The sequence below is a fragment of the Synchiropus splendidus genome, chromosome 10, assembly GCF_027744825.2.
Source record: "Synchiropus splendidus isolate RoL2022-P1 chromosome 10, RoL_Sspl_1.0, whole genome shotgun sequence".
Taxonomy (NCBI): Eukaryota; Metazoa; Chordata; class Actinopteri; order Syngnathiformes; family Callionymidae; genus Synchiropus; species Synchiropus splendidus.
Window position 1 is genome coordinate 10,722,130 of NC_071343.1, and position 27,787 is coordinate 10,749,916.

At 43.2% G+C, this 27,787-nt stretch overlaps 1 protein-coding gene across 1 annotated transcript; it reads left to right on the plus strand.

Annotated features, from left to right (window-relative positions):
* Positions 1-455: 455 nt before the first annotated feature.
* On the plus strand, positions 456-16,347 carry LOC128766255 (insulin-like growth factor-binding protein 2-A). Its single transcript, XM_053877773.1, has 4 exons — positions 456-905; positions 11,957-12,105; positions 14,223-14,354; positions 16,090-16,347. The coding sequence occupies exons 1-4, from the start codon at positions 557-559 to the stop codon at positions 16,246-16,248; spliced, it is 789 nt and encodes a 262-aa protein (XP_053733748.1). The 5' UTR covers positions 456-556; the 3' UTR covers positions 16,249-16,347.
* Positions 16,348-27,787: the final 11,440 nt, after the last annotated feature.

Sequence of the window (27,787 nt, forward strand, 5' to 3'; positions counted from 1 at the left end):
ATTTCTCCCGACTGCAAATGCCCACAGTTTTCCAAAGCAAAAACAACAAAGCGATGATACCGACACTATCAAAACAGAGAAGCCATCAAGAACATTTTATTTACATGACCCTGCTCTTCCTCCTCAAAAACCATTGACAAATCCCTCATTATTCGCTGATATCGCACATTGTATTTTGTGGTTGTATATGGAAATGAAAGTGGTCAACAGGAATGAAAACCCAGTACTTCTGCATTGGCCGATTGAGTGACGCTTTAAATGGATGTGTAACTGCGGTTTCTGGGATTTCACTCTTTTGCTGTTATTGTCAATGAAGAGGAGGACTCTGCCTTTGAAGGTCGACTGTTAAACGGTCGACTCTGTAGAATGAGGCAAATGTTTGAGAAGATTATGTGAGCCATTGATTCCCTTCAGTTTGCCCTGGGACGGCAGGAATACGAGAGCAGATAGGACCCTGTCAGTGTTTACCCACTCTCCAGGGAGAGGATCCTCTCAGGGTTGTTCCAGAGTTCATCTGGAGTCCCACTGCTCTCCAATTAACTAATGAAGCATTAAAATGACCTCCTTTCTAACCTGTGGCTTTTTGTTTGCGTATTTACTTCTCCCGGGAGTTTTGCACGGGGAGCTGATTTTCCGATGTCCGAGTTGCACCGCGGAGCGTATGGCCGAGTGCGCTCAGGTCACCACAGAGTGCGCGGAGATAGTGAGGGAGCCGGGCTGCGGCTGCTGCCCGGTCTGCGCTCGCATGGAAGGGGAGCCGTGCGGGGTTTACACGCCCAGGTGTGCCAGCAGCCTCAGGTGCTACCCCAGCATGGGAGAGGACTTCCCCTTGCAGCAGCTCATTCACGGCTTTGGACGATGTGGACCCAAGGTGGACGACATGAAAGGTCCCGAGGCGACACTTGGTGAGACAATACTGACTGGTAATACTTCTGCGGCAGTATGACGGCCTGTCAACTTGACACTTCCTCGTGATAAAAAATTGTGTGTGTGTATATATATATATATATATATATATATATATATATATATATATATATATATATATATATATATATATATATATATATATAGCCACATTTTTCAATGTGAATGAATTTGGTGTATTACTGAATCAATCCATATGGATCCATACATGCATTTAAACAACAAAATATTGTTTATTTTGCATCAGTTTGACAACAGCACAATAAATCACGATGGTAGCTATATTCAAGTTTTTATATCACCTTATTTAAACTAAAGCTCTTTTAATATCTTGAAAATATTTCTATAAGAATTTCAGTTTCATAAGAATTTCAGGTACATTCAGAGTAGTGGAAACCCTGGTCATTGTGTAGTGAAAAACATCCCTGAACAACAGCAAACAGATGCTTTAGTTTGCTTTGGTTCAGGGATTCCTCCATGTTTGTTGTTGTTGTTCTCATCCTAGCTGCCACGTGTCTTGTGCATCAGTGTGATCAGTGGAGCAGGAACTCCTGCACTTACAAAGGTTCCCTGTTGTCTGGAGAGCAAACTGTTCAATTAAATTAAAATGATTAAATGGGTTTTATATATATATATATATATATATATATATATATATATGAGGCATGCCTGCTTCTAAGCCTGCATCAATACTCGCAGCTCTAGTTTGCGGAAGAGTTTGTTTGTGTTTGACTTGAGAGACACAGATAAGCTCAGGAAAATCGATATCTTGAGCGATTGTTCATGTACTTTGAAACGGCACAGCTGATACTGAAGGCAAGAGAAATAAGCTGAATATATTTTAGTTTGATTTGCTTCATTTGTTTTGTTAGAAAACAACAGTTTAATCTTGGAAAGTGTCTCTGTTCATTCCAATCTTCCGTATTTGTTTCAGTTAGGGTCCTCACATGTTGCTCGAGTGATGATGTCAAACATCCGGAACACCCTTGGTAGCAGTCACTGTTGGGAGTGTTGAATCAATGACAGTCTCCCATTGACTCAGTAAATCAGAAACCCAATGGTTGAAATAGATTAAACTACTCCCCCTACCGGAACCAAGAGTAAGAATTGAGTTTAACCCTGTTACTTCTGTCACTTTCCTTTGTGTCTTACTCACAGTATATTTGCATTGAAATATATATAGTTTTTAGGCAATTCACACAAGGGGAGTGGGCAGTTTACATGGTGATGGTCAGTTCACTGACTCAGAATCAGACTCAGAATCAAATTTATTGCCATGGTCAGTGGGGAGCCCACTAACTAGGAAAGTGTTTTGGAATAACATGCAGTCAAAAAGTAAATAAAATAAAATAAAATAAAATAACAACAAGGCTGTTCACGAATTCAACAGTCTGACGGCCGAGAGGAAGAAGCTGTTCCTGTGACGGGAGGTTGACATGCTGTTGTCTGCACTGGTGCTTTTGGACGAACTTGTGGCTTGTTCTGAGTCGGTTTATGGTAAAAATATAAGTTTTTTTATGTTAGATCTATTGCTAAAATATTTTGCCTTTCAGCCTTTCAGTCAATATTTTCTAGAATTTTGTAAACACTTAATATCACGCAGATAAGAGGACTAAATCAACCGCCACACTGTAACCGTAAATATGGTACTAGTGACTGAATGAAAACACATTTAGGCATTTATGGGTCCCACACTGAGTCACATGGTGTTTTGCCAGTGTAACTCTGCCTGTGCTGGAGTGGCGTTAAGTGGGTTCCACAGACAGAGCTACCAGCATCACTCAGCTGGCTCCTTTAGAACTGTCATCATGCTAAATGCTAAATCCATTCCTTTTTTTTTTTTTACATGAGCCGCTGTAAAATCACCGCCTTCTTCGCTTTTATGTCGAGAAAACCCCATCTTTTACTTCAGAAGATCCAAACAAATAACCCAGAAATCCTGTGGGGACACGCAGATGTCAAGAATTTCAAGAGCTATTCAGGACAGAAGGTCACAATAGCGTCATGAAAATGAATGTTGACATATGCAATGTGTTTGGCAGGCAGTGGCGTGCCACATCTGTGTGCATGAACAAGCCGTAGCCCTCCAGTGAACCCCCTAACATGACCGTAACCCGCATTTCTTCGATGACTGTTTGTCGCACTCAGACCCTATTGAGAGGACGACCAAATCCGATCTCTGTGGGAACAGGTGGCGTTTGGTCTCCAACAGGACTTCACTGTTTTTTATTAATTGTACCAAGGATCTTCACATGATGAACGATGGAACTGAGTTCTGGCACGAGCACTTAATGGTTTTGGTGCGCGAGGGTAGAGAAAACAAACCCAACTCTCGCTTTGGTAACTTTAGTTAAGTGTGATGGGCCTGTCCTCGCTGTGGACTGTGATTTACCGCCTTTGGTGTTCAAACCAGTAGGAACACATAAAGGAAAGCTGAAAATGAGCGTCAGTCGAGGCTGTGGTTTGCCCCTAGGTTCGATTTGTTTTGCTTGGCGGCGCGGACATGACTGCTGGCTGTCAGGCGTCCACACATCTGTCTCCTCTGTGGACGCCTGAATCTGAATTTTCAACTGGTTTCCTGTATTCTTTGAGGAATGCCTTTTCACTTTTGAGTAACCCAACTGCCTCTCACATGAAAGGGACGAGAGCAATATTTTTGACGTTACTTAGTGCGATACTGAGTTCCGACGGCAGGGAAGATATGTAGCGTCCCCAATTTGCATGTAAGAACCAGAAGCCACATAGGATCTCAGTATGACCCCAGACTGCGTGTCCTTTGAGTGACCATGGTGACTTTTATTTACGAGTCACTAGGAAAAGGATCCTACGGAGCCCTGGATGTGACATGCACATGACATTTTTTTTTTTTATCTCGCGATAATTTTTATCTCAAGAAACTATTACCTCCTGTAACCATTATGTCTCCCATGGCTTCGTAACTGTTCATCAACGTTGTCAGTCACTGTCTGCAAGTTTGTGCGCTTTTAACAGTCTGATCAAGTGCCTTCTACTCAAAATATGTGTCAAGCATGGCTTTATTTTTTTCTGCCGAGATAACAGTTAGCCTGAGATAATTTGTATCTCGAGATCATTTTTATCTCGGGATAAAAAAAATAAAGTCATGCATGTCGCTTCCAGGGAGGCTTAATACGTAGCTTAGCCACATGTGGTATTATTTTGAGTAGAAGGCACTTGATCAGAGTGTTAAAAGCGCACAGACTTGCAGACGGTGACTGACAACGTTGACAAACGTTACGAAGCCATGGGAGACATAGTGGTTCCAGCAGGACGTATACAAAATGCTTTGCCAGAGAGGCAGTTAAGCATGCGCTGACGTTTACGATTGTATCTTGAGATAAAAATTCTCGAGATAGTTGTTATCTCGGGCAAAAAAAAATAAAGTCATGCATACCACATCCAAAAAAACCCACATGTATGTCACTTCCAGGGCTCCGTAGGATCCAGCTGAGGCTTCGATGTTTCTGTCGTGACACAAGAACGCCAATTGAAGGGTTTCCATAGCGTTTGGTCTTGACTCAATATGCACGATGAACTGGTATGATGTTATTGTTCCTCATTTTCAGAGAAAAGCAAAATGGACCTCCCATCGGAGATTAGTGAACGCTCACCAGCACGAAAGGTGGTGGCAGGTCAAAGAGCTTTCGAGTGGGACTAGTCTACATGTTAGCCCCAAAATAAATAATACCATTTGCAACCTCTCCCACAGACTGACTCAAAAACATCACATCTCTTTCACTTGGTTAATAGAGACCAGTCTGGGAGGTGATGCGACTTATTTATTGTTATGCTATTTGTTCCACTGTACATAATATAACAACCTCAAATACCATGCCTTAGTTCAACAATTATTTATCATTGTTTATTCCTCATTTTGTTTGGTTTCAATGGCAAATATGCACAATGGACTGTATGTCCACATGAGACCGTTTGTAGTCACCATTTCACAGAACCAGTACAGATACCAAGTGGTGCGACCAACCTGCCGTGTAGGGAATGTAGTTCATCGCTGTAAAAAATATTAAAAATCCGATTTGTAGGTCTTCTCTTTTCATTTTGTTGTATTCAGTATATATGTCTTTCATGGAATTACATTTTAAAATATATGTTTTTTTGGCTCTCAGTCAAAAGGGTTGTTGCTTACCTTGGTCAGTATAAAGTTCCCCACAAATCCCCACTCACCTTTCATAGTCCAAAAAAGTCCTATCGTCTCAACTCCACCGAGGACGAATAACAGCCGCCGTTATTTTCCGAACTATAACTTCCAAACACTTGCGATGTTAGGCACAGCACATCCTCTGCGTTTCCACTTGAAAAGTTAATACAATTATCAAGTATCTGGGGGGAACTCTCCGTAAATGTTTCAATCTGGACTCGCAGATGTCGAGCAGTTCGGCTTTATGAATGGATCATGATCTTTTCCATCCCCACTGTTTTAGGAACCACGATATTAATTCACTCTAGCTCCAAATTCCGAAGCAGGTGTGGGTCGTCTGTCAGCGACGTGTCTAATAATCAGAGTGGAATTGCACTTTCCACATTTGCAATGTTTTCGGAAGGAAGTTACGATGAGCTGTGCGCGCTCTGCGGCCGTCAGCATGCTTGATAAGCTGAAACCTAAATGTATATCTTGTTTGTGTTTTTTAGCTCGCCGCCAGCTGTCATTGGCTTATTTAACTGCTCAAATATCCACCGAGGGAAAGTAGCTGCCACAGCCAGATAAAATGATTTATTTTTAGATCCAGTATTACACAATTTCAATACTGTATTAAATATAAATGTATTAAAAAAATAAAATAAAACACATGCATAACTGCGAAACAACTGTTGTGTTTACATGGAGCACTATCCACTTGGAATAAAAGCCTGGTGTGAATGAAAACGCTTCATGTAAACCCGTCTTTCCCAATGAAATGACCAAAGCGAATAAATATCGTTCAGTTAGAGAGGAGAGGTTCGTGAGGATTGTTGAGTGGGTCGTCGTCCATCTACACACTCCGTTGTGACTGCGCTGATTTTTGTGTCTCAGCACATGTTTTAGCCACGTAACGTGACCAGTGAATTAATTCCAAACAAACATTTATACTCAACATTACCTATGGATCCTGATACGGACGGAGCCTTGTCTCTGTGTTCTGTGTCATTTCGTCTGTGGCGACGGACAAAACTGAGCAGCACCATGAGAAAGCGTGGGGGCAGTGTCACTGTTACTACCAGATACGAAGCGCTAATGAAACACAAACAAGACAAAACAATGGTGGAAATTCTCCGTCTGCTAGTCGCGGTATATTCAACAGCACCTCCCACAACACTGTCTCCATTTAGTCATTTGTGCAAGAGGTACATTATCAACACTTCTTCCACAGTCGCCATGTTGGTTGTTTGTCGTTGTCATAAACCTTTGACACTGGGCTTTTGTACAGATTCTTAAAACTCTGTAAGATTTATTAAATAATAAGATTCAACACACCCGCAACACAACTTCCCGGACAGAGAAAACCCCTCCTCACTCCCATGGCGTAATATAAGGACATTGGGAAAGTGGCCTTTTTAGAGAAACACAGCTTTCAGAGTTGCATGTGGATATATTGGCACCAAAAATAAATAAATAAATAAAATAATAATCATAGGGTTAGGTAAGCCTTGGGATGCCGCCCAATTCATTCTAAATGTCACAACCAGACGCTACATGGGAAGGTCCACTGAACATGCTACGCTGAAGGCTGCGTCAGTATGGGTTGCGAAACTCCACTTTCCCAACATCAGTATATTACGCCACGGGAGTGAGGACGGGTTGGCAGAGAACTCCTGCACTGTGAATCCAGTTTACCTCCAATTCGACCGCATGTTTTGTTTTCTGAGGTCGGCTTTTCCATGTGACACTTTTAAACTGGACCTGATCATGTGACAGAAGTGCGCTGGTAGTAATAGGGAACATTTTTAAAGCATATGTAAATCCAAATGAACCTACAGGACACCACCCAAATCAATTGCCAAGCGGTTTATTATCTCTGACTGGTATTTATTTTTTCAAAGATATCTCCCTGTTTTGGAGTCTTTCACCATCAATAGATTAAGGATACCATGAAGTCACTGTCAGATATGAGGAATCCAGTGTGTTTCTAATATGAAGTTGCTCATAAATCGACGATTCACTGGTTCCAGAGACGTCCGTCCAGTTTATTAACTCGAGGTCTCAGAGGCAGCAACTGAGGGTCACAGATCTGTGTTCATTTAAGGGGTGACTCTCCACCACCCTGCACTATATACGTTCAGTTGAAATTCAACACGTCTGCAAAATTAAAAAAAAAAAAGGAGGGAAATCACCTTGACCTTGCAGTGTCTCTCTTTTAAGTCTGACACACACTTTAGAGGCAGCGACTGGCAACAGTTTCCTTCTCAAACTACAAAGGCAGATTCATTTGGTTAGGATGACACACTCGGCCACATGGAAGCAGAGGGAACATGAAGGCTTGAAAGAACTCGCTAACCGTAAAAGGTTTGACAGGGATCTCTGCCGGGACAAAACCTCCTTTATTATTCAGACCCTCTTTTTTGTCCATTTGCCAGCTGTAGAGTGTTTGAAGTGGTGGAGTCTTGAGAGGAACCATTTACACTGATAAACGTTTTGAAGTACTGTAGGTTTCTTTTTTCTTTTGGACATGAAATGCATTGAAGTTTTTTTTGGACACATAGCTCCTCTGTATACGATAACATTCATGCTACGAGACATTACTCATTCTGTGCCATGAGGGAGCTGTGAAAGCATTGCAATAGCCGAACCCTGGAACAGCTCTGGACAGGTAGAGTTTCTATGGTGCTGAAGAGTCACTCAACAACACAGAAGTTTGTTGACAGCTGTTGGCTTTGCAGCTGTTTTTCTTTCTTTCTTAAAAAAAAAACATTATGGTACGGACTATTAATTGTCTGTTTCATCAAAATATTGGAGGTGATCCTGAGGTTTATTAGAACACTTCAATCCACCACTATCCAATGAGTATTAACAGGTTTTGCAAACAGGGCAATAACTTTGCAGAGAAGATCGATTTCTCTTCAAAAGGATTCTAATTTTAATCCCTTTTATAATCCCAAGTGACGATATTTAACTGCTTGTTGGTTTAAACCAAAAGAGTGTCGTAAGCGCTAGCTAGCAATTTCTGAGGTGTTTAAAAGCATATATCCAGTCGAGGACTTCTGAATAGAATCCATGTTCAAGCTGGATTTTTTTCATAAATGTTCATGTCTGGAATGACTAAATCATCGCAGCCAGACTCAGAGGAGAGACAGAGAGGAGGAGGCTGACTTGGTGTGGCACTCCCAGAGAGAATACCCACAGACAAAGAAGAAGAGATGATTTCACATGAAGCCTTTCTTCTTTTGCAAATCGTATTGATGGAATCGACTCCCACACAACTAAACAGTTCCCTGTGACTCGAGTTGCTTGCAGCAAATGGGTGCGTCAGATTGCACACATGAATGAGTCCATATGATTTAGCGGTCAGCAGTGACTCACTGGCTTCGTGTCCACTTTTACTGAAGGAGAAAAAAAATATCCATCCAAATGAAATATCAGCAGCATTATGGCTGGCCACTGAATGACAGTATGAGGACACTTAAATACACCTGGATTTGGTTTTATACCCCCTCTGAGTGAGAGAGTAATTTCAAGTTATAGACACAGTAAACACTGACCTTGTTATTCAGTTTGATATTCCGAACAGGCTCACGGCAAAATGCATTGAATTGCTTACGTTGTATGCGCATCGGCAACAACTTATTGTATGTTCAACAGGGTTATGCTCTGACCACTCTTCCACTGCCAAGTCAAAGATGATTTAAAGTTTCGACTTTGGTTGTTGCGGTGACAGCTTACTGTGCAGAATACAAACATAAACAGGTTCATTTTCTGTTGCCTTGATGCACTAATACGTGCGAGAAGCGAATCCTCATGATGCAGAGGTGGCAGTTCTCTGAATGGGCACAGAGCCATGCCTTCAGAAGACTTGTTTCAAGGAGCCATTTGAAAGCAAAGCAAATATTGTTTTCCAATAAGAAACAATATTTTGAACTCATCCAAAATGAAGGACATTTGACTGCATTTTAATTGTTCATATTTTCAGATTTGGTTCGGCCATCAGAAGGTGGGTCATGAAAAAAATGCTTCATTTTTCACATGGAATCTGTGACAGTGAAGTCTGAGACGTAATTCTGGATTAACCCTGGTATTTGTTTATGTTTAAAAGTTGGAGGTCATTCATTTTTATCGTGGAAGCAATCGGTAGGAAATGTTTAAAATGCAGTTTGGAACTGCAACATCACAGCACAAAGTTGTGTCCCTGTCACTGGATAGTGACAACCATCTTGTCGTATTGACCTGTGGTCAGAGAACTCTCTCTCCTTCATTTCGTCTCCGGACGCAGCGGCATGAACATCTTCATCCCAGTGCGAAGTTTGTTGCGCACATTTTCCAGTCGTCATATGAATAGACTAAAACCACGAGTGTCTCTTCATCTTTCACTTGAAGAAGCTATTCTACAGACTCGGCTTGATCGCAAACCTCACATCTATGCAGTCATGTGTCTTGGGGGCTTTGAGTCTCGAACAATCACGACTTATGTCAGTCAGGTCCTGACTTGCGACCCGGTAACAGTCCACGGATCAACCGTCCAAAGCCTCCTTGTAGCTTCTGTGTGTCGTGGATTTGCCCCAACGTAATGCCCAAACGTCAAAGGGAAGGGAAGCCTGTCCATCCAACTTCAAGCTCATAGAATGTTCACCTGTCTCTTCCTTCATTCCTTCACCTTCCTCTTGTTCTTTCCAGGGTACCATCAGTTAAACCATGATCAGATTTTCAAAGCCTCTGAGCTAATTCTGGGTGGAGACCTGTCTACTGAACTTGGGAAAAGAGGGAATGTCGGTAGATCCTTTAAACCAGCCTGGTAGAACATACTTGTCAACCTTAGGCAGCAAAACGCCAAGTTCTCAAATGGCTTTCGAGACAGTGGCGGAGTCTTCCAGGCTCGAGTCAAAGTGCTCCCCTAAGATCTTGACAGGACGCTCTGTGATGAAGAGAGAAGCTAATGTCAAAGGAGTCCATCATTTTAAAGAAATGATGGTTTGAATTCGCCAACTATCAGCTTTGACATTTACTGAAGACCTGGCCGCACAATAGCCTGCTCCCCCGGTAACCTGCCTGTTTCCACTCTGCTGACAGCTTTCGACTCCATCTGCCTATTGACAAAGTGACCTGTAGCTAACAGCGACAGGACAGCAAGGGAGAACAGCTATATTCAGGTCAAGAGATTCTGTTTCTTCCAGAAAGACGTGACACCAAGAGAGAAAGTTCAGATCCGCTTTTATGAGCTGTTTAATCTGATGAAACCTTGCCAAGACATCAATGCGAAGTTTTATCGGCGTCCTTGACACAGCCGCAGGAACGTGAAAATCCCATCAAATTTGTACGACCAAGCCAAGGAGCTGTAAATAAAGGCTTCTCCTTGGAGAACTGCTGCTGTCATTTGTCAGGACTTATCTTTTCCTGAAATGTGCAGGTAGAAATGGTGTCCTCGAACTTCCCCAGCACTGAGGATAAATCAACCGCTGACATCTCACTGGCAGAAATAATGTCTCGGATAATTGATGTAATTATTAGATACTGAACTTGACTTGTTCGGACAAACCGAGGGAGTCACGCTCAGTGAAATCGAGAAAGGCTACGCAGACGCTGCCTCACCTTCCAGTAGATTGTGTAATGTAAAGATGCACGCAAGGGCCGTTCCTGCGATCGCAGATTTGATTTACTGTAGTGCGTATGCACCTCTACCGCGGTAATTATAGATGCACGGAGCCTCGGGTGGTTGAGTGCTAAAACGCACGATCAGCAACTCTGCAAATGAAACACTTTTTTTCAAGCTTGATTCTGCTTAATATTCTCCAAACCTCATCCGGGAGTTTGCTGATCATATTTGCGATGGCTGAGGTGAAACAAAAAACGAGTTTATGTAAAATACTTCCAGATGCAATACATTGCATTTTGAGAGACCACAACTGGGTCTCCTTGGTGGTCGCCTTCAAGGTCATATCAGATGTCTCGCGTGCCTCTCACTGATGCCATAGTGACTTGTATTGTGGGAGCACAAGAATTAAGCCAGTTTGATTTAAGTGGCGATTCAAGTGTGGTTCGAAATGGCATTGGATCCCCGAGTCATGATTGGCTCAGGTGCTGAATCGCAACTGGCTCATAGAGGACTTGGCATAAAGGTTACGTTTAACAAAATTTCATGTACAACAAACAATAAAATAACAGGACACAGACAGGAAACGAGGAACTAAAGACCGAAAACGCGGAGCAAACTACGGGGGAAAAACCTTAAACAGAAAAAGAGGTGAATTACTATCAAGCCAAGTCACGGGGACAACCGAAAAGTGCACTCGGATAAACTCATGAGGCCCAAACAACGAAAAGCACTCGGTAGTGGAAGACTCAAACACGCGTGCAAGGAGGAAAAAGCCACCAAGAGAAAACAAGAAGCGAGTACACAGCACAACGCTCTTATAAAAGGACAGAAAATAAGCTCGAAGGAAAACGGAGGAAGCCGCACGCACAAACGTTTGCAAAGAACGCTGAAGAACTAGATATCTAGGGGAACTTTACCGGAGGACGCCGAGCAACCATCTGGCAGCACAGACTGCAACCCAGGTGTAGAAAAAAAGCAAGCTGTGTTGCAATGAAGCTGGAATGGAAACGGAAACCACAGACAGGGAACAGGAAATGTCAAAATAAAAGCACACAAAAATAAAACAAAACACGAAACCTTGTGGTCCACATGAGTGTGTTTTTTATTTTGCACAAAACTTTCTAGAGTTTGAAATTCTGGGGGAAAAAGTTATTCCACATCAAACATTATTTTCTTCTGGTCTTTATTTTGAAAAGACAAAACAAAACAACTATAGAGTCATCTGATCTTCAATATGTTTGATTTATGCATGGCTGTGGTCTCGAATGTTACAGAGGGACACGGAACAGATCCGGAGATGAAGCGACCGACCGCAGACACCTGGATCTGGTATGGCTATGCCCAGAAACAGCATTTGAACGGAGGCAAAACCAAGATGAAGGCCAACCAACCAAAGGACCCTTGGATCCCCAAAGTCTCACAGGTTAGGTGGCGTCCTTACCAGGGCACAGTGAGCGTCCTCACGTCATAGAGGAGGAAATCAGTGAATTCTTTCTTTCTTTTAACAAAGTAATCGTCCCTGAGAAGAAACCCGAAAAGAGAATGAATTCAATTGAGGCATTAAAATGTATAATATTCTTTTGTTCTCCCGCTGGAACACATGCCAAAAGTTAAACACAGGCCCACTCTCCCTCCGCAGCCTCAAAAAAGCTTGACAAAAAAATATCAACAGTTCCGGGAAAATCCTTAGTGGGAAGGCGTTCAAGCACAGATATCCCGTCAGTTTCATGCAAATGAGCGGCGGGCCCCAGGAACAGCGCGTTTGTGTCACAGTTTGGCAAAAACAATCCAATGCATGTGCTCATTTTCTCCTTCACTTGCTCCTTGTACTGCAGAACAAAATACAGATGGAAAATGATGTCCAGCAAACAATCCTAGAGTTCTGTGAACAAAAGAGGAGCGGGGCGGACGGCTGGTGTCAGGCGTGGACGCACCTCCATGTGGGTGGTCACATGTGTGCTGGCGTCATACGTGCTTCACTCTCACAGCTGTTTCCTTTTGTTGCTGCTGTTAACAGTGCGACGCTTAGGCGTTTGTGCGAGACAGGTCGATCTAAACTCAGCTCTTTTAATTCGCTTCAGTTATTACACAGAGTTGGCCATGATGCGCCAACACTCACATCACTTTACACAACCGCAAATGATTAACCGCAAAGTTACTCAGGCTCACCTCAAATCACTTAGCACAACGCCAAATGAATTAGCGTCGCCACTTCAACACATCAGTTAGCACCGACACAATAAAAAAGACGGATAAATAAATAAGGCTTGCGCACACTAAATCAGGTGGGAGTTGCTCAACACAACGTGTGAAGACTCATGACACAATAAGGTCAGTAGGTGGCAACACAAGCAATAAACAACAATGAATATAAGGCAGATATGATCCCGTAAATAAAATGAAACTTTAAAGCATAAGGTAATGAAACACTTTAGACCTGTACATCTTCCAAAACAAGCGAATAAAGTCTTTTTTTCATAGAAATCAAGTAATACAAATTACTTTTTTCAACCAGGAAAACAACTAAACATGTAAGCCACAACCTTATTTAAACACAACAGAAAATAATATATGACCAAGGAACACACATATATACAGGATGTTTAAAGAACCACATCAGTAGATAACTACTTCAAAAACTTTTTTATTCAGGGAAAAAAAAAACCAATTGTGTATTGGTGTATATAACACAACAAAATGTATTTTCTCAACTAAATACACAAGTTATTTTTAAAACAGAAAGGATTTCTGACCAAGACTATAATAAACTAAGAGGAAAAAAAAAAGAATTGTTCAGGACATTATTACTTCAATTATTATTACATTATTACAGCAAATAGTGTTTGACCATTTGCTGAGGTTTGTGTTGTGGGTTTACTAGCTTGGTGGTTCACAGAGAGGAGGTGGAAGGTTGGAATCCAGCTCTTGGTTGCTCTGGCTTAGACTGAACCTCAGTTCTTCACCTGAGTTCAAATGTTCTCTCAGTGCTTGGGTTGAGTTTTTTTTTCTATCTCGGCATTTGATAACTCTTAAATGGTCCCTAAGTAAGAGTGGTATTCTGTCCATACGTGCCCTGTGACTGAGTGGTGACCTTTCCAGGGTGTCCTCCACCCTTCCCCCTCATAGTCGAGGGGAATCGTCTTTGAACTGTGGTGCCAATTGTTGCCTTAAACATTGGCAGCACTTTGAAATCAGTGATGGTGGCAGAGCTTTTGATTTTGACTGAGAGCATTCCAGCCTGGTTCGAGAGTCAGCGAGGAGTGAGAAACGGCAGCGGCGATCAGGTTACAAAGCCCTTGCATCCCATTGCTTTCATCCACTTCGCTAGTTTCTCAACGCAGGTGATTGAGTAACATGAGCACATTTGAAGGCACCTGGACTGCATCACATGTATGACGCAAGCTCACATAAAACGTGTGCGGCTTCGAGGCCTGCCGAGCTCTGGAGTCACATCTCCATCCTTAGACACATCCTTATTCGTGCCCTGCTTAATTTCATCTTCCCTGTTGCCTCATACTTTCCCCTCTGTGCCCGGTTTAGACTGTCTGTGAGCAGGAGTTGGACCAAGTCTTGGAGAAGATCTCCAAAATGACGCCAGAAGACAACAGAGAACAGCTGGAGAATCTTAAATTTCCAAACTGTGACGTGAATGGGCTTTTCAACCTCAAGCAGGTGAGATGTTGAGCGTTGTGTTAACATCTACTTTGTCCTGTCTCTAGGGTTCTTGGGAAAGTGCAGTTAAGCAACCTTAGCTGACACCGCAGGGAGCCTCCAAAGTTGCCGGTTGACGTATTAGCTTTTCACGTCGACGTCGATGCGCACCTGCTGGCTGGAAGGAAAATGGGAAGGGAAATGTTCGGCGCATTGAAACATCTATGCATCAACATGCAACAAGCAAGGCTGCCTTTAGCGTCACTACAGGACGCGGACGTTCACCTTCCCAGCGTCAATATATGACACCATGGGAGTGAGTAGTGATAGAGGCTTCATGGAACAGTGTCCTCATTTTCAGAGCCCACTAGATGGCACTCTCTGCGCTAAAAATCGATTCGAATTTTAGAATTAGATTTGAACACTAGCGTCAAAGAAACCTCACCTCATTTTAAAACCAAGGGCGCCCCCTACTGAGCTTTGAAAATAAGGGCACAGTTTCATGAAGCCTCTTCAGCCCATCACTAGGAGTGTGGATGGATTGGCATTTGTTTTTCTAAGTTGTTCATGCCTCCACTATAAAGTGGTGTGACAGAGGGTGAGATCTCCCACCTAGTGGTCAGTAACATCCCTGCATGTATAAAAGTATAGAATTGAAACAATGTTTATTTGTCCAACTAAGAAGACAGAAAAGGTTTTTGTGGACAGAGAGAGGATATGAATTTATTCTGACAGGAAAAAAAAAAAGAAGTGTGAGTGCACGCCCACACAATTTAACCACCTGCCAAGAGATTCAAACGTGTGTGAACACACATGCATGGTGAGATGTCATCCCGCATGAGGCGGCTGCTCCTTTGCGCCAGGTTACAAGGCAGTAAAAACAGTTTGGCAAACTTCATGGGAAGACTTTTGTTAGGCGCTAGAACAGACTGTGCTTCCGATGGCGGGGTTCTCGAGTCGCGCTCATCCTTAGAAATCAGACGGGAGGAAGACAAACAAGGTCACTTATCGAGTGTTTTCTTGCGAGGATAGCGGAGCAGAAAAGAAGATTTGAACAGACGCCACGGTTTCCCTAAAGCAGGGTTCTCAACCACTCAGCCAATTTTCATCACTGGTCACAAACAACAGCATTGTTTGGGAGCGCAGTCCTCAGTTCCCAGGGAGGAACACTGTACCTCCTCAACACTCTGCTCCTTTTTTTTTTTTTTTCGAGTTCTCCCTCCTTGTTGCGGGGTAATTACTGTAACTGTCACTTTTTTTGTTCTTTCTCATTGGAGGAAAAAAATGGAAAGTCTTTTCTTCCCCCACAGCTATTCATTCTTTTCGCCGTCCCCTCCTTGACCACCCTGTGTGCGCGGCGTAAACTGTGTCCACTTCAATCACGACCTCATTTCTGAGTGTGTGCATGTGTGTTATGAGGAGGAGGCGAGGCGGGGTGCAGTTGTGTGTGGGTGGGGGGGTAACATGCATGCCCGTGTGTCTCGGGACGGGCCGTGCAGGGGGCATGACCAGAGGATGGGCTGTTATTGGGTGAGCGCTGTCCCACCCAAACCATGGCCCACACTCTCATCCAATGGCCCCCTGCCACCAGGAAGTACACACACACACACACACACACGCTGCCACATTTCAACGCCATGCTTAATTAAGGCACCCCCCCCCCCCAACGTCCTACTGTGAATCTTCATCCCTCCCTTTTTTATCATGTTTTCCAGCTTGTCTTGATGTTGTTTTTTTTCTCTTCTGCTCCTCACAGTGCAACATTTCCACGCATGGCCAGCGAGGCGAGTGCTGGTGTGTGAACCCTCTAACTGGGGTCCAGATCCCGACAACACCCAAAGTAAGAGGGGACCCCAACTGCAACCAATTTCACGAAGAAGTCATGGCAACGCCGGCCACTTCAGCAGCTTACTAGACACCTCCGGATCCACTTCCCAAAGATGGATTCCGCGAAATGGTTTTTCCTTCTTTCCTGATTCAATTTTATGAAAACAATAAAGCTCATATTCAATTTGATTCAACCATTTCTAATGCTAACAGCTATGCTAAATAAAATGCCGTGTCCACCAACCAGATTCTCACAGGTTGACCTCTTTTGACGCCAAAACTCTAGTTGAAAAAAAAAAAACTGGACCCCACAATTCAACGGGAAGCAATTTCTCAAGTTGATGGTGGGAGATGGAGTTTGGGTCAGTGCTTTGTTTCTGGACTAATGAAAGTAAATAAAACGGAAATTGAGTTGCGTAGCTCAAAGCAGGTTGATATCTACTATTTATAATAGCAAGCCAGATGATGATGAAGTACCGGGGAAAGTGCCCTGTTATAGTTTGTAATGATGTCAACTAGTCTCTGGCTCCATAGCTGGTTGTCGATCAGATTATAAAAGGAAACCATTCCCAAAGAAAGCAAGTGGTTAATGATGGGACTGTTAGGAGTTTAGACCTGGACTCACCTGGAAAAAGTGAATACAAGCGTTGAATTACAAGTTAAAAAAACCCAAAACAAAACGCAAAGCTTTCCTTCCTGCTGTGTACAACAGCAAAAACCAACAAAAACATACAAAGATCAATGTCAAACTTCATCAACAAGCCATAGTCGCCACTCCGCCGTGGCCTGTTCCTCCAGTGAGGTTTTTCTGAAGGTCCTGGGTCATGTGTTGCCAAGTGGAGCAAAGGCTGTTACACAACTCAAATGGGTTTGTAACTGCAGTTCATTGTTGTAGCCAAATGGTAGTAATCCTGGAGTCCCGATTGAGCAGCAGATTGCAGAGTACCAGGAATGGTTCAGACTTACACCTGGACTATTTATAACAGGGTGCTGCGGAATCAAAGGGCACACGTGGTTTTCTTTTGGAAAATCATAAGTATTTGATGTTGGATACTTGAATGTGTTGGATAGGAGGAAAAACAACGGGACAGTTTTCAGTAGAATGGAATAGGGGGCAATTGGATCAGACACACCGATGAGAAAGTCTGGACACTGGCAGAAGAATGTTTCGCTGAAGCCGGAAGAGATGGGGTGATTGGCCATTTACGGTTTTTCTTCATCTGTCAACTTTGAGACAAAAAAATGTACAAGTCAAAAAAATCATATGGAGTAAAAGAAACTTGTGTACAATGTTTTTTGTCTGTTTGTGTGTGTGAGTTTAATGTGATTACCTTCATGTGTGGAATATAAATGGACTCATACAATTCAAGTCAAGCATAGCATCTTTTCATACAAGACTAACACCTCTTGATGACAGGTTTCTTGATGCAGTATGATGGCAACCTCTTCATGTGTTGATGTTTATGGTTAAACATCAGCTTATCCTTTCACTGACCACCGTCTGGTCAGACCGTTGGTCACTCAAGGAACAGCTACATGAGAGGTGCAATTTTGCAAAGATGGAGACACAGTCGGTTGTGTCCGCATGAGTTCTGTGTCGGATAGGCATTTCATCCACAGCATGTTGGATATTTTTGGAATACTGGACTGGATTGAATTGGACAATGTGCGTCTCTGTGTGAATGTAGCGTTACCCTTAAAAAAGCCAAACAAAGCGTTACTTATCTACACTATATGCAAAGGTGCCTGTACAAGTGGCAGCCAGTTCAGCAGTTTCTGTTTTCTTTTTTTGTCTTTTTTTGCGGTGGTATGGTGGACTCAACATGGACAGTGATACTGCTCACTGTTAGCATTAAATGCTACCTCAATGCAGTGGCCTAGCTAGTGTTCTGAGGGAATTCCATTGGTCCTTCATGCCCACTGCTGTCAGGTTGCGCAGTGGTGGATTCTGACTGGACTCACTCATTAATTGTGTTTCTCTTTAATGTCTTTGAATGAGTGTTTGCACGCTGCTGGATCAACCTAAGTTTCCCCAATGAGGGAAAAATAATAGCAGTCTTACCCTATGGCGGCTCTTTGAAATACAGTGGTACCTCGGTTCTCGACCACAATCCAACGGTCGTTTGAGAAGCGAATTGTTCAAAATCTGAATCGATTTTTTCCCATTACAATGAATGGAAAAAGAACTAATGCGTTCCAAGCCTTAAAATAGTCTTTTGTAGGAGTGAATGTAGAGAGTCTGCTGCAGGTGCGCTGTTCCTCTATGTGTGTGGCCGCTGCATGTGGGAGGGGTTGCCGAGTGAGTGACGTCTCTCCAGAAGTGAAGAGGTGCCCGGTGCGTGTCCAGCTCTGAATGTGCGCTTCTGTGCAGTTTGGCTGTGACAAAGTCATAAACCAAGTAACTTAGCTCTGTCCCAGACTGGCCTCATCCCTGTCCCAGCTCCAGCCCACAACAGGACATCAAACCCTGGAGTGTGTGTGGAGAGCGAGCACCTCCCCTGTGACACTCTACCACGGTCCAGTGCGGAGACAGGAAAGGTTTTACACCTCAATATGAAGAAAAAACAGTCACTAAATGTAAATGTAGCTAACGGGACACGTCTGCATACAGAGCCTGCGTTATACGCAATAACAAAGCGCGTTGTGGGTCCGTGCACGTTATGTTTTTCCAGCTTTTTTCGGGGGCGTTCGAGTTCTGGATTTCTGTTCGAAATCTGAAGCAAAAAAATCTTGAAATATTTGTTCGAACTCCGATTTGTTCGAATTCCGGGACGTTTGAAAACCGAGGCACCACTTTATATGCTTTAAGTGTTTCAGAGGAGCCCCCTTATATCACCATTATTTCTTCTTCTGTAAAGAATGACAAAATGACTAACACATTGGCTTGTTTCTAATGCAAGAACCTGCCACCAGAGGAATGTTCACACCAACCTGCTGATAGCAGTGTTCGCGCCGTTAGTTTTTCCCACTCCAAGCGTCACGCTCATCTGATTATTCACAGGGAAGCTCATCGTCTGTTCACTCAGCATTTTTCATGTGCGCAAATTCAAATTAATGTCACCGAGAAAAATGACACCCGTGGTAAATGGCGCGTGTGTGTATGTGTGTACGCGCGGTGTTGCTGTGGTTACTAATGAAGTGCTGACAAGAGGAGGGGTTAGGACGCAGGACGGACGTTGACAAATGTGGTTCTGAACAGGTCTATGAATAAACCAGCATGCATACAAACATGCAAACACACCTGATGTAGACTCGCTGTGCTTCACAAGCCGGAGTGAAAAATACATTAAAAAAAAAAAAAAAAAAACCTCAAAGAAAATGGTGTCTACATTTACTATGCAGGAGTTCATTAAACACTGCACGTGCAAATCTGGAACAAAGACACATTTAAACATTTAAAGAGGTTGAAATTGTATAAAGCTAAACGCAAAACTGTGTAAAGATGATTTGACATTTATTCATTTGTGAATTCATTATATTACTTTTCCTTTCCTTTCAATCATCGTAATTCAACAAATGCATTAAATGAAAAAATTAAATTATTTATTTCAAAGTAGAAAAGAGGAAAAAATATTTTGCTTGTCAGTTTACTACGTCGTGTAAAATTAAATTCTCATACGATAAAAATTACACATCACTTTAAAAATCTGCATTTGCTTTTGCTATATTAAATATCCGTTCCTTTATTTGATGAATATTGTTACTCTAGTTTTCAATCAGATAATCTATATTTAAACATAGTTTGTTCCTCAACAGTTACTCTTGTTATCAGAGGTGATCGACAGCTACATTTCGACTGTAAGTCGCTTTGTTGCGTAAGTCAAACGAAGGAAAAAAAAAACATATTTAAGTCGCACTGGCCAATAAGTCGCATTTTCTGCTGAAAAGTTATTTATGTTCATCACTCGTGACATGGAATAGAAAGTAGCCAGGAAGGGAGCGGACTGAGAAACAAAGAAGCAAAGGGGGTGTCATGATTCCGCTTTTATTATGTCATGTGAGTCTTGTTTTGTTTTCTCCCTCCGTTCTTCCTGTTTGTGTGGCACACGGCTGGAGCCAATCAACCCCTGATCACCAGAGTATTGGAGCACCTGGACTCCAGCACCGTGTGCCAGATCGTCTCCTTTTGCTCCCTGTGATTGTCTCCTGTAGTTGCTGTGTTCGACTCTCATTGTTCCCTGTGATTGACTTCTCCAGTTTCTGTGACGCTCTCCTTTGTTCCTTGTGGTAACTCCTCGCTCTCTTGGCTATCCTTGTTCGTTCTCTTGTTTTGTGCGCTAGCTAGCTTATTTTTGGATTACTCTGTTAAACGCTGGTGCCTGAGTTAGTGTTTTGTTTCTTCCTGTTTCCGTGTGCTTCCTGCTTTCATTTGTGATTGACTCTCGGTTCATTGTGCTTTGGTCTCCTCTAGTTCCCTGTGATTTAAGTTAGTTTTCTCCCGGTTCGGTGTTTGGACTTTTTACTCATGTTTATGGACTTCTGCTAATTTTGGTGACTCCGTTTGGACATTCAGTTTTTGCTTTGTTTCTCCCGGTTCGGTGATGCTTCCTGTTGTGGTTTTTTTTTTGTTTAATGATTAAAAGATTATTTTTGACTCGCTCCTGCCTCCCTGTAACTTTCACCACTGCACTTGAGTTCCGCTCCACGTCCTTGACTCCGTAATAGGGGGGGATGTTTGACATTTAGTGTGCAGATGGCAGGATAAAAAAAAAAAAACATTCTCACCCAGTTGTACCTTCAGGCTTCCGGATGCCTCAGTTCCGTGGTGGTTTTCCTGTCACTTTGTTATGCTGTTTCTCTCTGGATTAGTTTTTCAACAATTTGACAATACCATAATCGTGGCCATTTCAATGGTCACAGGTGTTATGTTTACACCTTGGCCATGTTGACCAGAAATAACATTTAAGAATGTGTGAAATTATATATTTCAATACATACAAATCGCACCTGAGTAAAAGTCGCAGGATCAGCGAAACAGAAAATCCTCCAGTGCTGTGAAGGTAACATGCTGCCGTGTCATAGCCATTGGCTCTAAAGCAGGATCGCAATCCTGATCCAGGCCATGATGAGTCGGACTAAAGGTGCTCTCCATCTGCCACAGTCCGTCACTGAAACGGCCTGAGGGTTTGACGCTCTCTGTTCCAGCATCTTCTCTTGTAAGCCATTGTCTTTCACCAAGTTGTTTGCTCTGTGCAGCCTCCTTTCCCAGCAAACCGCCTCTGTGCTGGCTGACTCCAGAGTGCTAGGAGGCCAGCAGTTGTCTAGAGACTACAGAATATTGATGTGGTGTGTGGCGTCCGGTCTGCTGTTGAGGTGAACTCTCAGTTCTTTATAGGAGGCCACAATTTAAATCTGATGATAGCTAGAGGTCCACCACCAGCTCCTTGATCTTACTGGTGATGACTAGTCGCTGGTTTTCCACACACCAGCAGCTGAACTTCTCCGCCGCTCCTCTAAACTCCACATCATGTCAACAGCGCACGATGTGATCAAGGACGGCAACATCAGCCTGTAACTTGAAGTCCAGAGAAGGAAGAGTGAACTAGGGAGCCGCTATGCCAACCAACATTACCACAGAGTGAAAGTCCCACACAGAACAAGCTGGTCTTAGTGGTCAGGGAGTCCATAATCCAATCTCTCCTCCATGTCAGACTCATCGCCAGCATTAATAGGTGTCAAAGACCCTGGACTCTGAGTGCGCACTGTGTAGGAGTTCCATCTACTGCAGACAGATTTTTTGCTTTGCGCATCCAACCCTCAGTTAAACTGCCGCTGTGTGTGTTTCTCATGCACTTTGTGTTCATTCCTGCCTCGAATTGACTTTGGAATTTCTTGCTTATTGCCTGAAAGGACTGAGAAATCAAGGGTCATTCTTTGCTCAGAGTGAAAACGTGATTGGGCAGATTTTCAGGTTTCGAAAGCAGACCTGGAAGTTTACCAACACAAATCCAATTGATCTATCTATCTGGATAACAAGCCTTGCTAATCTCCCCAGCAGTGGCTGCTTGCCTTCCTCTTCTGCTTTTAACTGGTATCACCACGTGGGACCTTCATCACCCACTGCTTCACCATTAGAGTCTGGCTTTTCCTCACTTTGTCTCCGATCTTCTCCACATTATTTGTCATCTTGTCCTAAACTGTGCATCCTTCCACTGTCGGATAAATCTTCCCCTGCAACCTACCAGCCACACTTGAACCTCTACTCCTGCGACTCACCCGTCTGCCCTTCTTATTCATCCATGAAACCTCGACTTCAACCTTATCCTCACTCTGACATCAGCAAACATCATGGTCCAGGAGTGACTTCTCTCTGAACTCCTCTGTCAGACCAACCGTGTAAACAGTGATGGAGAGTGGGTTGATATCCAAGTCAAACATGAAAAATACAAACATTTGATTTGAAATGTCAATTTTTTAAATATTCTAAATCTTTTATTTCATTGCTAAACAAGTGTTCCAGAAAGAATCCAGGCCATTTATAGATTGTAGAAAATGACAGATGAAAAAAAACAGCAATTGACTAATTTAAGGCTGAGGTGTAAAAGAGGAAAGGTCACCGTGCTTCTGGCCAGAGGTGTATCAAATGAGACGTTGGCCTAGTAACCCAATACGTGCACCAGCGAGCCAGTCAGTCAAGTGCCAGTCCAAGTCTGCAATTCATCAGGTGGCATATCTGACAACTGCAGCGGCCTCTGTTTGTCTCCTTGTTTTGTTCTGTCTCAAGATTTCAGTTGGGGAATTCGCTGAGAGACTTTTGACTGCTCCTCTTGCATTCACACCCTGATCTCCATTGCAGTGGGCCCAGACACAAAAGACCTCTGTGGTTTGACACAGTGTAGTGCCAGACTACTATTTAAAGAGGTCAATCAAACCCGTACCCCAATACTTGGCTTCAATATATTACAGAAGAAACCATCATGTCATGGCTGTCCATGGGATCAGACCCAGTTGCTGAGCTGTTGCAGGCTGACAGAAGGCTCGAGGAGATCGAGGGTCAATTTAACAAGGTTTATTAGCAATTGCACAGGAACTCAAAGGATGAACAGCAACAAAGAACCAAGGAGCGTCTAACATATCACAGAAAGGGGAAATATATAAATGGGGACAACACAAACGCCCATCGAAAATTTACTCACGACGCCCAAATAACTGAGAGCGCTTGGTGAAGGTTCTATACACACACATACGAGGAAACTCGTGTGACAGGAGGAAAACAAAAGGTGAGTTGTACAAAGAGCTCACACACAATCAAATGGCGGGAAACAGAAAACTGAGCGAGGAGAAAAAACTAAGGGGGCGGCAGAAAGAAGATCAAGCATGCACGGAATTCAGAAATACACAACAGGAGCATGAGAGAACGGAGGGTCGAGAGAGAGATTATCATGAGGACGCAAAGCAACCATCTGGCAGCGCAGACTGGAACCCAGGTGTAGGATTCAATGGAGCGGCCCTCAGCAGCGGAATGGGATCCAGCTGCGCTGCTGTGAAGCTGAAGAAAGAGAAGGAAACGACACAGGAACACAGGAAATAACAAAATAAGCGCACAAGAGAAACGAAACGTGACACATCACTCTACTTTGTAACTACTAAGTCTCTCCTTAAGTATCAAAGTTGCAGTTCCATGCAGATGCCAATTGTGTCATGCTGAGGTTAATAAATAAATAAACAAATACTTGCCAGACTGTATTTCTGCAGAACGCCGCGGCTCATATAATGGCACTGCAAACATGGATTTTTTACAGGCTGAAGAGCATCATGCTGCCAAAATTTTGAGCCTTCTCACATCCAACCGATGAAATCACAGGCAGTTTATTTACCTTAAAGAGCTTGAAATGCACTGTTTTCAACCGCGTGTCCGCAGCTCCACACATAGAGCCAATCGTCTGGAGGTCTGGAGACAAGAAGCAGCAGCTGAAACCGGCTGTGGTGTCGGAACAAACAGTGCATTTTGTAAATGAAAGTGCAGTAAATAAAAGGTGTTAGGAGTTGATGATTCAAGTTCAGAACATTGCCAAATTTGCTTCAGGGGTCAGTCTTTATGCTGGACCCTGTGTTCAAAACAAGTTCAGAAGTCATCCGCATGTATTTCTAAGCCAGGTGCACCACTGACCTTTCTCGAGTGCAGTCAGCACCACCGCAACCAGGGACCTTCTGTTTGTTGCTAATATTCCGATGCGCTCAATAGTCTGACATTGACGGTTATGAAAATTAGAACAAGAATCATATGTTTAGTGACTTTTGGAAAGCACCTTTGTGTATTACTCTGACGGTGTTTGGGTGAAAATAATATTGAGGAGTTCTGTGATGGAAGTAGGGCTACCATTTTAACATAGAATTGGCACTTGAGGGTTTCCATGACCCTTTGGTCCGAGATCTTCCCACATGAGAGCAGCAGATGTATTTTTATATATTGTATTTTTTTTTTTTGTGGCGCGATCGATGGATTGATTGTACAAATATATATATTCCCATAAAAAAGGAGTATAATTATATATATATATATATATATATATTTTTTTTTTTGTCTGTTTAATACTAGCCATAACAAGCTACCTACCTCTTTACTTGTTTTGAGATGTAAATCCTTAATCCTGAACTTAGTTTACTTAACACGCCGCTGCGGTTCTCACAGTCACATCTGATCCGCGACGAAAAACCCGTCATTTGGGATTCCGGCTCTTAGTCCGACGCTGATGAAAAGGCTTGAATGAAAACTCGCAGACACTTGTCTGCTGTCTTTTACCTCCAGCATTGGAGGATTTAGGAGTTAGTCATGTGATTTCCCTCCCCGTCGCCGTACATTCTTCTCCGTCCTTTCATCTCCACCGCATTGATGAAGAAAACCCTCCATTACCCCTGGAAGAGATAACATTAAACAAGAGCGCAGGGATCCCAATGACTGAGTGTCAACATCTGTGCGCCATTTGTCATCACGCGTCCCTGAACGCCTCATCATCATTACCAAAAGTCACAGTTAATGAGACTGAGCCACGTGTTTCACCGGCTCCAGGTCTGACTTGTTGGCGGAGGCCTGCGACCGGCTCGGGGTTGCGTGACGTTACAGGCTGCCAGCAAACATCGTCGCCCTAATTATGTAACAAAAGAGGCATAAAGGCTTTGAACTCCTAAGTGCAGTTGTCAGTTTCTTTGAAGGCAAATCGTAATTGTCATGTTCCCTGCCTCACAAATCAAATCTTCTACACATGTTTCCTCCTTCCCCAAGTCCACCACATGCACACGCGCAAACACACGCACAAAGACAGACGTACCACAACAACCTTAACAGCCGCCTTCATGTGCTTGAACCCTCCGCTCCCCGGTGCTCCGCATCAGCTGTCCACATCTGGAGTTGGTCACCGTCTTCGAGTCCCCAGGGGGAAGATTTTGGTGGCCCCCGAAAGCTCGATCCTACTTCCTGAAATTCCCCGTGGAAATGAAGACGAGCAGATCGCCCTGCCAGGATGTTTACCTCCCCTGCCGAATAATAAATCACCCCGAATGAGACCGAGGCATAAATTCACTACAACTGTGACGTTTTGTGTTTTGGCAATAAAATGTTCAGGTGTTCCTTCAGTGGTTCGACACTCCTCTGGGCGTCGAAGACACTTTAAAGACCCCTTCAATTTAACGCTTGTCTGCTATATACATTCGACATGTCATAAAGTTCTTCAGTAAACAGCAGGTGTGTGGATAGTATCCCCACATTTCTGGACCCTATATCGTCCATGACAAAGGTTGCCCTCACAGTATAAAAACACCATCGCCCCTTGGTGCTACTCCCTCTCCTGCTCATGAGCAAGGGTCATCGCTCCATCTTTACCGCAGATATGGGTAGAAAATGCATGTTCTCATTCACCTCTTCACATCCTTCAGGTTGGTATGGGTCAACACTTTGGCCTAGAGGCCGAATTGGTCAAGGCTGAGACGCATGAGATGGATCATACACGTGGATAAGACTAGTCCATTGGTGCCAGAATGGAGGGTAATGTTTTTGCAAGCACAAACGTGACTGAAGTGTGTTCTTATTTGGAAGGACCTTCATGACTTTGGGATTCCTCAAAGGAAATTGGAGTTGCTGGTTCATTTGTTCAAATGTGGAATAGACGTGTGGATTACCAACAGTACAAATGAACAACTGGTGGAATTCCACATGCTTATCTAGACCAAACCAAATCCATTCCACCAAAACGTTCAAGATTTAGAGGAGCAGAAATGAAGGATGTGTTCTAAGTCCAAAGTGGATCTTGGTGAAGGGTGGTGCTGTTTGAAAGTGTTTTAATTCAACTCTGGAGACCGCGATTGCGCTGACTGATAGCTAGTATAACTTCAGAAGTCCAGAATCAACGTGATGGTTCAACGGCGTCACCGTCATGAAGCAGCCAACATTGTCAACGCGCAGGGTTTGGAATTAAACTGGCTAGTTTCTGAATAAAATGAAACATCCTGGAGATTGTGTTGTCTTCGTGTTACCAGAATTACAGATGTAATTGTCGTGCTTTTGATCACCGACGTGGCCCCGACTAGCTTTGCAACCATGCTAACAGTAGCTAACGTGGAGGTATTGTAGTCTCCTTAAACCGTCAAATCAATAACATCAAAAAACTTCTTGTGAGAACAAACGATAAAAACAACCTGAGTCAAGGAAGTTCTGGATCGGGAGTGATGACAACATAGAAGACATCAGGTTTGATTCATATTCACCGCAGATATGGACAAAGACTGAGCAAGTCACACACATCTCGATAGGATATTTATTAGACTGTCTTCACATCTTAGGTGCGGTTTGTCTACTCCCGCTGTGTAGCTGAAGCTGGCGAAACTGCACATTTCTCTCCAGGTAGTAGACTAGGCTGTTGGCATGCGTCTTAAAAGTCCGAACTTCACTGGACTAATGCTTTTTCTGAGCGGTCAGGTGATTGATGGGCTCAGCTGCCAAGCAGACCGCAGAGGTCCAGGGAGAAGAATCCCTGTACTAGCCTTCTGTTTTGTCCAATATATGAATAGAGTCAGGAAAAAGATGATTCTGACTCGGAATATTATAGCGGTCACTTTTTGCAGACTCTTTCTTTTCTTCTTCAGATCAACAATTTGCGTAAAGACGAGGGATAAATGTATTCATTCTTAAATTTCCGCCGGTTAAAATATGTATATATTGCTTTGCTTTTCCCAGTCTTTTAACAAAGAGCAGGCTTGTAACTGAAAGCCAGCCCACCTTGAAGTTCAGTTCCAGTTCAGTCCTTCCTCAGAAGATGTTGAACCAGGTGACTGGCCCTCGGGCAAGGCTTAATAAAGCCACATCCTGCATGCTGCATTAGATCCTGTGGACTAGCCCGGGTGTCTCAGACTCATGTCTAAGAGGTTTATCAGCTCGAGCGTCGGAGATTAGTCAGCGCTTACTATCAGGATGATTTGACTTCAAACGGCACATTTCAAGTCAATTCAGGCTGAAAAATAACAATCGTCACCAGTGTGCATAAATGAATACATAACTTTATTTAAATAAATGCTTTGTCATAACAAAAAAAAAAAAGACAAAGGTTAAAAGAGTACATAAATTACAAGTTGAATAAATATTACACAGTGATATTCACTTTAATAATTTGAGATTTTTTGTCTTTTATTCTTAT

Excerpts from the sequence above, each read along its gene's own strand:
- LOC128766255 (XM_053877773.1), top strand. The coding sequence starts at position 557 with ATGACCTCCTTTCTAACCTGTGGCTTTTTGTTTGCGTATTTACTTCTC. Across the intron at positions 12,106-14,222 it reads GGATCCCCAAAGTCTCACAG|ACTGTCTGTGAGCAGGAGTT; the intron begins GTTAGGTGGCGT and ends TGCCCGGTTTAG. Across the intron at positions 14,355-16,089 it reads GGCTTTTCAACCTCAAGCAG|TGCAACATTTCCACGCATGG; the intron begins GTGAGATGTTGA and ends TGCTCCTCACAG.